The following is a 12,061-nucleotide window of genomic DNA, read 5'->3' as shown; positions in this document are numbered from 1 at the left end:
TCCCCACCAGTGTTACGGCTCAGATCTCCGAATGGAGATCCGAAGGCACGGGAGTTCTAGCAACCGGCCGGAATATCGGAGTGGGATGGCTGTCATGACGAGGTAAGTATTTATTCCTTCATTACCAATTGAGGTAAGTATTTATTCATTCATTACCAATTGGGTGTGGGGGGGCCACCATGAGACTGTGCCGCCACCAGTAATATGGGGCGGGGCGTTCCCGGTGTTGAGGCCTGTGGTGGGCCTCTCCCGGAGGTATTTTCCTGGCCCACCCCCCACTTCCGCCATGACCCCCGATGTTGGGATGGAGGTGCTGGTAAAATCCAGCCCCTTATAACCTATCTTTTTGATCAAGCTTTTGGTCATCTGATCTAATAGCTCGTTATGTGACTCAGTGTCGTACTTTGGATTATAATGCTCCTGTGAAGTGCCTTGGGATGTTTAATTACATTAACGGTGCAATATGGATATAAGTTGTTGATTTCTGCTTATCTTACCAGAACATGTTTTTGGCCATCATTAATGACACCTACTCTGAAGTGAAAGCTGATATGGCCCAGCAGAAGAGCGAGATGGAGCTCACTGACCTTATCAAGAAGGTATTTGATTTGATTTTTGTTACAATTTGACATTGCTCTGTTGTAGAAAGTATTGCTGATGCTTTCCATACTACATAAGGAATTGTTGATGAGCATGGTTGCGGTTCAGTTTGTAGTTGCAATTAACAGTGCCATCTGACCACTTCATATGTTATTGCCTTGTGATATGTCCAAGTTTATAATCCAATTTGTAATTGCTAAACTCTTTATGACAGCAGTCATGTTTTGCATTTCCGGCTAATGGTTGTTGGTCTGATACGCTGCCAAAAGCCTCAGACAAAATATTTAATTGCCATGGGTGATGGCTGTTCTCAGTTAAGTGTTTCTCATGGAATGTCTATAGTATTAAAGTGCCATCTGTGACATGAAGAGCTCCAAGACTGCATCCTTGATATAGACTGCTGAACGCTCTCTCTTTGGTCAGTGCCATTGTTTGTTGTAATGTTGCATGCCTCATTTCTGATTTTCAGTGCTACGACACCTGGGTGTAATTCCATTGCTGTTCCACATGCCAAATTTGAAAATTTTTGGAAGTTTATCTCCAAAGATTTGGGTCTCCTTATTTGCGTGGTCATTATTTTGCCATTTTATGTCGATTTATGTTTTTGGCACTACTTGTTTGTGTAGTTGGTGACTTTGGACACAAAAAAATAAAGGTGCTTACCAGTCAATTCAATAAATAATTTACAGTATTGTACAGACCAAGAATGCATTACTTGCCCTGGAGTACAGATGTGCACTAGTTGAGCTACTCTTGTCTTGAGTTTGTTCTAAACACAGCTGTCATTAGGCCTAACATTTGCTAATTTAATGAATGGTCCTTTCTGCTCTAGAACTCCCGGAACCATTCCTGCATCCATCTTTTATCTCAAGCAGCTACAATTTTAGCTGGTGGTTCATTTTTCAACAGAAAAGATTTGTATACATGCATTACTCTTTGTTATCTTGAAGTCATAATTTTCCCCAGACACCCATTTTGTATACGAAAGTGCCTCAGTATTTTGTTAAATGTATTTTTTGAGGATTCATTTTTGAAGGATTGAAGAAATGTTAAACTTTGGGGTTTTCAAAGAAGGCCAATATAAAGGCTACTTTACTTTGAAAAACAGTCCCTGGAAATGTTTTTTAAAAAGGGCACTGAACTTGAGGAAAACCAGCCTTTCCTGGAAACCACCTGACTTCCAGCTCAATGAACAACAGAGAACTTTGGACACCTGGAGAAGTTGTTTACAAAGAAGTGACAGGTCAAGATTGATGGCGGTCAAAAGGTTGACCGCCTGTTGGTCAGTTTCGCTTTTGAATTAGAGTTGAACCGTAGAAAAAGGGAGAGCACTTTCAAGGAGAGAAGACCACAACCCAGCTCAGCTTTCCAGCATCTCTCTAAAAGACCCTGAGAAGTCCACTGTGTCAACTCATCTTGTCTCCTGTCTTTGAAGAAAAGCCTGCTAAATTAAATTCTTAAAGTTGCCTGAAAAGAACGGTTCTAAAAGATCCCAGTGACCAGTCTATGTGTACTCTGAGGCCAGGCTGTATGCCAGTTTTGGAACACAACACATCTTATTTGCTTTTTCTTCAAGAATGGGCAAGTATTCGGCCCAAGTATTTTTTTTGTCTGTAATAGAGCTCTCAAAACAAAAATCCTTATATTTTTCCAGTTAACCAGTGTAAGTGTGTGTGAGAGTGTGAGGGGCTAAGGTAAAAAGGGAACTTTAATATTTCAATTTGTGTATTTATGCTTTACTTCATTACTGGTTAAGACATTTTATAATAAACTGATACTTTTGTTGTTTATTAAAGAAACATGGTTTGTGTATTTTATTCTGGGATAAAAATAGAGTCTGTGATTGATCATATCGGTAAGTGGGGGGAAAAAAATTTAATCTATGTCGTGACCTGTGGAGAAGTGGAACTCGAATAATTGGCGCACTCCTCCTGCCTCGGTCATAACAACAGTTAGCAAAGTTTTCCACATGCACAGCACAATTTAAAATGCTGGTGCCTACAAAACTAATGCATATCCTGAATTAAGTGATTGACTTACACAAGCATGAGCTATTCACAGATAATAGTTTTAGCTCACAAGTTCAAAGGCAGATCTTGGGCAGATGTGTGCGGCTGTGCAGCAGCTTGGAAGATACCACGCAGGCCTTGTACCATGATAAATATCACTCGTGTGTATAAAAAAAAAATTAAAGTGCACCCCACATTGAAAAAACTAGCCCCACACAGCCAAATTTTTACAGGAAATATTGAGTACAACATTACTGATCCGGTTACCAAAGTCTCAGCTGCTTTATAAAGTTTTGATCTTCAGTCTGATTGCTTTCCTATGAGTTACTGTGCCCTAGCTGGTGACAGTTCATTCTAGCTACAACTTTTTCTTTAATTAGGGATGCAGCAAGGCCATGGTGAAACTCCGGCTGAGGAAGACAACCGTCGATGACATCACAGAGAGTCTGCGTCAAGCTGGAGGGAAACTAAATTTTGATGAGTTACGACAGGATCTGAAGGGGTACAGTGAAAATTAACACGTTGGAGGATTTTTTCCCCCAGTTGGTATATTGTTAATTCAACAAAAAAAAATTGCATTTTTCACTGTGTAGGAAGGGTCACACTGATGCAGAGATAGAAGCAATCTTCGCCAAATATGATCAAGATGGAGATCAGGAGTTGACTGAACATGAACATCAGCAGATGAGGGATGACTTGGAGAAAGAGCGGGTGAGTAAGCCAGCAGATTGGTTTCATTTGTGTAAGTTGCATTGTGCTTCGTTCAAGTACATTTAATTTGTTAATTGGGCTACGATACTAATAAATTTAAAGATCAGCTCTGTGTAAATTGCTATAAATTTAAAGGTAAGCTCTGTGTAATTGCTATTATTCGGATGGATTAATGAAGGAGCAGATATTATTTGTAGTCAGACTCCACTGACTAATTTCATTTTGAATATTAACTAATATCAAGGAAAGAAAATCTTCTGGATGTTTTCTTAATGCTGCCATAGGTGGAGGCTTAGAATCTAGTTAACCAGCCACACTTAGAACTTACATTTATATCCCATCTTATCATGCCCCCTAAATACTCAATCAGTGAATTATATTTCAATTGCGGTCACTTAGGTGACATTAAGAGGTAAGCATAAGAAATAGCGATGAAACAGTGTAAAGATTGTGGCAGGACATACTGAGAGTGGTTAGCAAAGCATACAGGATCTTAGGCTTCATGAATAGAGCACAAAAGCAGGGAAGTTATGCTGAACCTTTAAAGCTCTGGTTAGGCCCCAACTATTGTATTGCATCCAGTTTTGTTGGTCACACTTTAGGAAGGATGTGAGCGTCCTTGAGAGGATTACAGAGGAGATTTACCAGAATCATTCCAGGGATGTGGGATTTTAGTTACAAGGTTGGATTGGAAAATCTGGGGTGGTTCTCCCTGGAGCAGACCAGATTGAGGAGAGGTTTGATAGAGGTATACAAGATTATGACCAGGAAAATCTGTTAACTGATAGGACTAGGGGACACAGATTGAAGGTTTTGGGGAAAGATGCAGGGGAATGTGAGGAAGAACATTTTTACACAGTGGGTGGTGATGAGTGGTGGAAGCGGAGGCAATGATTTCAAAAGGAAATTGGATGGGCACGAAGGAAATAAACTTGCAGAGTCACGTGGATCGAGCGGGGGAGCGGGACTGACTGGATTGCTCCATGGAGTGGCAGCATGGGCTCGATGGACCGAATGGCCGCCTCCTTTGCCGTAAATGACTCATAAATCTAAATGGATTTTTGTCTGCAGAATTTTTGAACTGATATTTTGTGCCTTTAAAAGCACTTAACATGCAGTCATGTGAAGCAACACATTAACAGAAAGCTATCCACTCAACAGATGAGCTGTCTGGGAAATGACTGCTTTACGTATAAGCTTTTTTTTTAAGAACATTACAGCGCAGTACAGGCCCTTCGGCCCTCGATGTTGCGCCGACCTGTGAAACCGTCTGACCTACACTATTCCATTTTCATCCATATGTCTATCCAATGACCACTTAAATGCCCTTAAAGTTGGCGAGTCTACTACTGTTGCAGGCAGGGCGTTCCACGCCCCTACTACTCTCTGAGTAAAGAAACTACCTCTGACATCTGTCCTATATCTATCACCCCTCAACTTAAAGCTATGTCCCCTCGTGTTTGCCATTACCATCCGAGGAAAAAGACTCTCACTATCCACCCTATCTAACCCTCTGATTATCTTATATGTCTCTATTAAGTCACCTCTCCTCCTCCTTCTCTCCAACGAAAACAACCTCAAGTCCCTCAGCCTTTCCTCGTAAGACCTTCCCTCCATACCAGGCAACATCCTAGTAAATCTCCTCTGCACCCTTTCCATAGCTTCCACATCCTTCCTATAATGCTTGTTTTGAGCCACATAATGCTGGTCTGAGATGTTTGGTTAATTGACTCAGAGGGGTGGGGCTGTTATTTACAGTCCCAGACATCTTATGCTATTATCTAAGATTGTAGCTATAGAACACCTTACTGCTCTTGGGGGGGTTGGGGGGGCGTTTAAACTAGTTTGGCAGGGGGATGGGATACTGAGTGGAGGTACAGTAGGGGGTGAGGCACAGCCAAATATAGAAGAGAAACTGAGTCAGTCTGCAAGGCAGACCAAAATATAGACCTGTTAACACACAAGTGAAAAATGCAAGGCTGGATTGCATTTACCTTAATGCAAGGAGTCTTACTAATAAGGCAGATGAATTGAGGGTGTTGATTAACACATGGGATTATGATATTATTGCTATCACAGAGACATGGCTGAGGGAGGGGCAGGACTGGCAACTCACTATTCCAGGGTACAGAATCTACAGTGATAAGGGAGGGGATAAAAGAGGAGGTGGTATTGCACTGTTGATCAAGGAGTCAATTACTGCAGTAAGGAGGGATGATATCTTAGAAGGTTCCTCAAATGAGGCCATCTGGGTAGAACTTAAGAACAAAAGGGGGGGCAATCACTTGGCTGGGCATGTACTATAGGCCTCCAAACAGTCAGGGAGAGATAGAGGAGCGGATATGTAGTCAAATCTCAGCGGTGTAAAAATAATAGAGTAATAATAGTAGGGGATTTCAACTTGCCTAATATCAACTGGAATAGTCTTAGTGCAAAAGGCTTAAAGGGGGAGGAATTCTTAAAATGCATACAAGAGAGCTTTTTGAGCCAGTACGTAGAAAGTCCTACAAGAGGAGGGGCAGTACTGGACCTAATCCTTGGGACTGAAGCTGGACAAGTGATAGAAGTATCAGTGGCGGAGCATTCCGGGGCTTGTGACCATAACTCTGTAAGATTTAAGGTAGTTATGGAAAAGGACAAAGACGGGCCAGAAATAAAGGTACTGAATTGGGGGAAGGCCGATTTCAATTTGATAAAACAGGATCTGGCCAAACTGGGAGCTGCTACTTGTAGGAAAGTCTACATCAGACCAGTGGGAGTCATTCAAAGAGGAAATAGTGAGAGTTCAGGGCAACATGCTCCCGTAAGGTGAAGGGTAGGACCATCAAGTCCAGGGAACCCTGGATGTCAAGGGGTATAGAATATTGGATCAGGAAAAAAAAAGGAGGCTTATGGCAGATTCGGAGCATTGAAAACATCAGAGGCATTAGAGGAGAATAGAAAGTGTATGGGGGTACTTAAAAAAAGTAATTAGGAGAGCGAAGAGGGGACATGAAAAAACACTGGTGGTCAATAAAAAACAAAATCCCAAGGCATTTTATAAGTATATTACGGGCAAGAGGATAACCAGGGAAAGAGTAAGGCCCATTAGGGACCAAAGTGACTGTGTGTGTGGAGCCGGAGGACATAGGTGAGGTTTTAAATGATTACTTTTCACCTGTTTTCACTGTGGAGAACGACGACGTAGGTGTGGAGATCAGGGAGGGGGATTGCGATATACTTGAACATATTAACATTGAAAGGGAGGAAGTATTAGATGTTTTAGCAGGCTTAAAAGCGGATAAATCCCCAGGCCCAGATGAGATGTATCCGAGGCTGTTATGTGAGGCAAGGGAGGTGATAGCAGGGGTTCTAACACAAATTTTCAGATCCTCTCTGGCCACGGGAGAGGTGCCAGAGGATTGGAGGACAGCGAATGTGGTACCATTGTTCAAGAAGGGTAGCAGGGGTAGACCAGGTAATTACAGGCCGGTGAGTCTAACATCAGTGGTTGGGAAAATATTGGAAAAAATTCTGAGGGACAGGATTAATCTCCACTTGGAGAGGCAGGGAATAATCAGGGATAGTCAGCATGGCTTTGTCAGGAGAAATCGTGTCTAACTAACTTGATTGAATTTTTCGAGAAGGTGACGAGATGTGTAGATGAGGGTAAAGCAGTTGATGTAGTCTACATGGACTTCAGTAAGGCTTTTGATAAGGTCCCGCATGGGAGATTGGTTAAGAAGGTCAGAGCCCATGGGATTCAGGGCAATTTGACAAATTGGATCCAAAATTGGCTGAGTGGCAGGAAACAGAGGGTAATGGTCGAGGATTGTTTTTGTGAATGGAAGCCCGTGACCAGTGGTGTACCACAGGGATCGGTGCTGGGACCCTTGCTGTTTGTAGTGTAGATTAATGATTTAGACGTGAATATAGGAGGTATGATCAGTAAGTTCGCATATGACAAGAAAATTGGTGGTGTCGTAAATAGTGATGAGAAAAGCTTTAGATTACAGGATGATATAGATGGGTTGGTAAGATGGGCGGAGCAGTGGCGGATGGAATTTAATCCTGAGAAGTGTGAGGTGATGCATTTGGGAGGACTAACAAGGCAAGGGAATATACAATGGATGGTAGGACCCTAGGAAGTACAGAGGGTCAGAGGGACCTTGGGGTACTTGTCCATAGATCACTGAAGGCAGCAGCACAGGTAGATAAGGTGGTTAGGAAGGCATATGGGATACTTGCCTTTATTAGCCGAAACATAGAGTATAAGAGCAGGGAGGTTATGATGAAGCTGTATAAAATGCTAGTTAGGCCACAGCTGGAGTACTGTGTACAGTTCTGGGTGCCACACTATCGGAAGGATGTGATTGCACTGGAGAGGGTGCAGAGGAGATTCACCAGGATGTTGCCTGGGTTGGAGCTTTTCAGCTATGACGAGAGACTGAAAAGGCTGAGGTTGTTTTCCTTGGAACAGAGAAGGCTGAGGGGGGACATAATTGAGGTATACAAAATTTTGAGGGGCATTGATAGGTTAGATAGGAAGAGAATTTTTCCCTTAGCGGAGGGGTCAATAACCAGGGGGCATAGATTTAAGGTAAGGGGCAGGAGGTTTAGAGGGGATTTGAGGAAAACATTTTCCGCCCAGAGGGTGGTTGGAATCTGGAATACACTGCCTGAAGGGGTGGTAGAGGCAGGAACCCTCACAACATTTAAGTAGTACTTAAATGAGCACTTGAAACGTCATAGCATACAGGGCTTTGGGCCAAGTGCTGGAAAATGGGACTCGAGTAGTTAGGTACTTTATGGCTGGCACAGACACGATGGGCCGGAGGGCCTGTTTCTGTGCTGTATAACTCTGTTACTGTGTTGATCTGTTCATTTTGCCTGCTGTGGTACATGGCCGGATTACTAGATTTCCCTAGTCACACGTTAAAGAATAAGCTCCAGCCAACTTAGTCAGACTTTTGAGAAGAGGGCAAGGTGTTTGAATTGCTGGAGCCAAGTTAACATCCTGGGCAGAGACTTCATCTTGAAGGATTATGTTGGTGGTGAGCAGGCAGTCTTCAGTCATGACATTCAGTGATTGAAATTCGCAGCACCAGCTGTAAGGCAACTTAGCCAGGAGAACCAAGGAATGATACAGCATAAAAGGAGGCCATTCATCCCATTGTGCCTATTCTGGAATTAAGCTAGAGAAAGTTTAAAATAAGTGTTCACCTGTTTAAGGTCTGCGTTTAGAGAGAAAGCATGTGACGTCTTTATTTTATATATCAAGGAGGGTAAGGAAGTGTATCTCACTGTTGAACTGTGTACTAATCATTTGTCTATCTTTTGTCGAGGGGAATTCATGTGACAAATTCCAGTAGCCACTGTACAGAATAAGAATTCTCTGTAATGATCCCTGGGTCATGTTATTTACCTGGACATTGGGCAGGAAGGCTGAACCTCATTTATTGAGAAGTATGGGATCCATTTACATGAGTGAATAGTGATGTTGAACCTGAGACAGTATCTAGTGTAATAATATGATGATGTGAGGTTTTTAAACAAATCTATTCATCCTAGAAATGGTCACTTAGATGTGTAAGTGTTACACTGCATCAACTTACAAGCTAGTGTAAAATTCAGGAAAGTAATGTGGTTTACACTATGTGTTGTTGCATCTGTTAGTGAAGTTTGTATGTTTGCGTGTGTTCAGGTTCCAATTCAATCAAAGTAGGAGCGATCAATATAAACTTCATTCCCTAAATACTTGATTTTTGTTTCAAAGGATGATTTGGACCTGGATAGGAGCTCATTACCTCGGTCAGCCAGTGGCCGAAGCTTCCCACGGAGCATGGATGATTCTGAAGAGGAAGATGAAGAAGACAGTGGTCACAGTTCAAGGAGGCGAGGCAGCAGCTCCAGTGGGGTATCCTATGAAGAGTTTCAAGTGTAAGCATTTAGATTTGAGCTTCATTTCATTCACTCTCCAGAAGGTAACAATTTGTATATCCAGGGCATTATTTCAAAGTTTGCAGATGATATGAAACTTGAAAATGTAAACTGTGAGGGGGATAGTAACAGGTTTCAGGAGGACATCGACAGAAATGAGCAGATACATGGCGGATAAAAGTGAATACAGAGAAGTGTGAAGTGATGCATTTTTAAGGGGGTGCAGGAACAGAGAGCCGTGGGGGTGTAATTTGAGAAGGCTGTTAAAGCCTGTGGAATCCTTAGCTTTATTAATAGAGAAATAGAACATAAAAGCAAGGAATTTATGCCAACTTTTATGAAAGGTTGCTTAAGCCTCAGTGGGAACCAAGTGCTCAATTCTAGGCACTAGACTTTAGGAAGAAGTTCAAAGCCTTGGAGAGAGTGCAAAGTAGATTTACTAGAATAGTAAACCGGGAATGAGGGACTTCAGATATGTGTAGAGATTGGAATTGCTCCCCTTACAGCAGAGAAGTCTAAGAGTAGATTTGACAGAGGTGTTCAAAATAATAGGTTTTGATAGAGTAAATAGGGAGAACCTGTTTCCAGTGGCAGATAGGTCAGTAACCAGAAGACACAGATTTAGTTACCCTTCTTCAGAACTCCGGAGAGAAGAGCAGAACTTCTTCAAGGTAGGCATTCCTGGAAGAGAATTGGCAGTGAATTAAACGCTAAAATAAAATAAAAACAAAAAGGGTCACTGACCTGAAACGTTAACTTTGCTTCTCTCCACAGATGCTGCCAGACCTGATGAGTATTTCCAGCACTACTTGTTTTTATTTTAGATTTCCAGCATCCGCAGTGTTTTGTTTTTATCACACTGATTTAGTGATTGGCAAAATAAAACAGGCCACATGAGGAAACTGTTTTTACACCAAGTTGTTGTGATCTGGAATGTGTTGCTTGAAAGGGTGGTGGAAGCAGATTCAATAGTAACTTTCAAAAGAGAACTTAGTAAAATATTTTGACAGGAAAGAAATTTGCAGGGCTATGGGGAAAGAGCAGGGGGAGTGGAATTAATTGGTTAACTCTTTAAAAGAGCTGGAGTAGGCACGATGGGTGAATGGCCTCCTGTGTTGTATCATTCCTGCCGAGGTATGGTTCCACACGTGCCAGCTTGCTTCAGTACTTCACCGAGGCAGGTATTCTTTGTGTGTGGTCCTGGGGCAGTCTGTGCTCCTAGACGACTCAACCAGGGGAGTGGGAGGTATCACAACCCAGTATGATGGTGTTTTCGCCCATTGTCCTCGTCTGCAGATTTACTGCCAGAGTTACTGGTTGCCAATTAGATGTAGGAGTCTTGGCTAATGTTTGTATCTCCCTCCCTCATCTGAAGACACTGAGGCTAGTTTGCGATTGCAGCAGCACCAGCCTCAGCGGGGATCAGCTGGTTCAGCAAGAGCCAGGTGTCAAACCACACGTGTTCACTCACTGGGCCAGCCAGGGCACTGAAGAGCTTCCATTTGATGAGAAACCGCAATTTATTTCGGAAGTAATTCGGTAAAAGCGTAAGAACATGACCGTAAGAAATAGAAGCAGGAGTCTGCCATTTGAGCCTGCTTTGCCATTCAGTATGATCTAACTCAACTCCACCTTCTAGCATTATCCCCATATCCCTTAATTTCCTTAGTATCCAAAAATCTCTTGATCTCTGTCTTGAATGTACTCAGTGACTGAGCATCCACACCTCTTGAGGTCATGAATTCCAAAGATCCACATTGTAGAAACTGCCGTTTAGTAAATCCTAAAATGTGTTCTTGCATTAAATGTTTTAAAATCCATGCTTGAGATGTTTAATCTCGTAACTTAATGAGTTTGGGAATATTAAATGCATTTAAGGGGAAGTACACGAGGCAGAAAGGAATAGAAAGATATGCTGATAGGGTGAGATGTAGTGAAGGCTCGTGTTAGGGTGAATGACATGTTTCTGTGCTCTAAATTTTTCTATTTAATGAGGTAGAGGCTATGTAAAGCATCTGCATAATGAAATAGAAGTATTTTGCTATGATAAATACCCCTGGAATTAGCTTTTAAACCAGATTTCTAACTAATGACTTGTTTTCTTGATCAGGCTGGTGAGGCGTGTGGACCGTATGGAGCATTCCATTGGGAGCATAGTGTCAAAAATCGATGCAGTCATCGTGAAACTGGAGGCCATGGAGAGAGTCAAGCTGAAAAGAAGGGATGTGCTGGGCAAATTGCTGGATGGTGTTATGGAGGTGAACCTATCTGAATTATTTGGGGAATAAGGGGATTTCTTTACTGACGGTTTAGTTTTGTAGGCAGTCGCTGCTATCTTGTCCAGTAACAGGATTTTTGAATTTTCTCTGTTCCCCACCCAGCCCTAAAATAAATAATTCTGAGGTTTTCAATTTGAACGCTACAAATGACTTATTGAACATTTTGACAATGTGTCTGCTAATATCTGTAAACAGGTGTATTTTTGCAAAAGTAATAGAATTTTTATTGCATGCTGATTTGATAGGGTAGATATACAGAAACAATTTCCTCTGGTTGGGAGAGCCCAGAACAAGGGAGAATAACATTAAAATTAGAGCCAGGCTATTCAGGGGTGATGTCAGGAAGCACTTCTTCACACAAAGGGTAATGGAAATCTGGAACTCATTCCCTCCATAAACTGTTAAGGCTGGGGGATCATTTGAAAATTTCAAAACTGAGATTGATAGATTTTTGTTGGGTAAGGGTATTAAGGGTTATGGAACCAAGACAGGTAGGTAGATCATGGCTGATCTGTATCTAACTCTAATTGAATGGTAGAACAG

The 12,061-nt window shown here is 42.1% G+C and overlaps 1 protein-coding gene across 1 annotated transcript in view; it reads left to right on the top strand.

Moving 5' to 3' along the window:
* pkd2 (polycystic kidney disease 2) overlaps positions 1 to 12,061 on the top strand; it is a 51,726-nt gene that overhangs the window by 35,922 nt on the left and 3,743 nt on the right. Inside the window, exons 10-14 of the mRNA XM_068046983.1 lie at positions 501 to 599; positions 2,990 to 3,111; positions 3,203 to 3,320; positions 9,076 to 9,239; positions 11,350 to 11,497. Of these exons, the coding sequence (XP_067903084.1) occupies positions 501 to 599; positions 2,990 to 3,111; positions 3,203 to 3,320; positions 9,076 to 9,239; positions 11,350 to 11,497 (651 nt within the window). The remainder of the gene's footprint in view (positions 1 to 500; positions 600 to 2,989; positions 3,112 to 3,202; positions 3,321 to 9,075; positions 9,240 to 11,349; positions 11,498 to 12,061) is intronic.

The sequence above is a fragment of the Heterodontus francisci genome, chromosome 1 (genome assembly GCF_036365525.1).
Source record: "Heterodontus francisci isolate sHetFra1 chromosome 1, sHetFra1.hap1, whole genome shotgun sequence".
Taxonomy (NCBI): domain Eukaryota; kingdom Metazoa; phylum Chordata; class Chondrichthyes; order Heterodontiformes; family Heterodontidae; genus Heterodontus; species Heterodontus francisci.
This window is presented reverse-complemented; position numbering and strand designations above follow the sequence as displayed.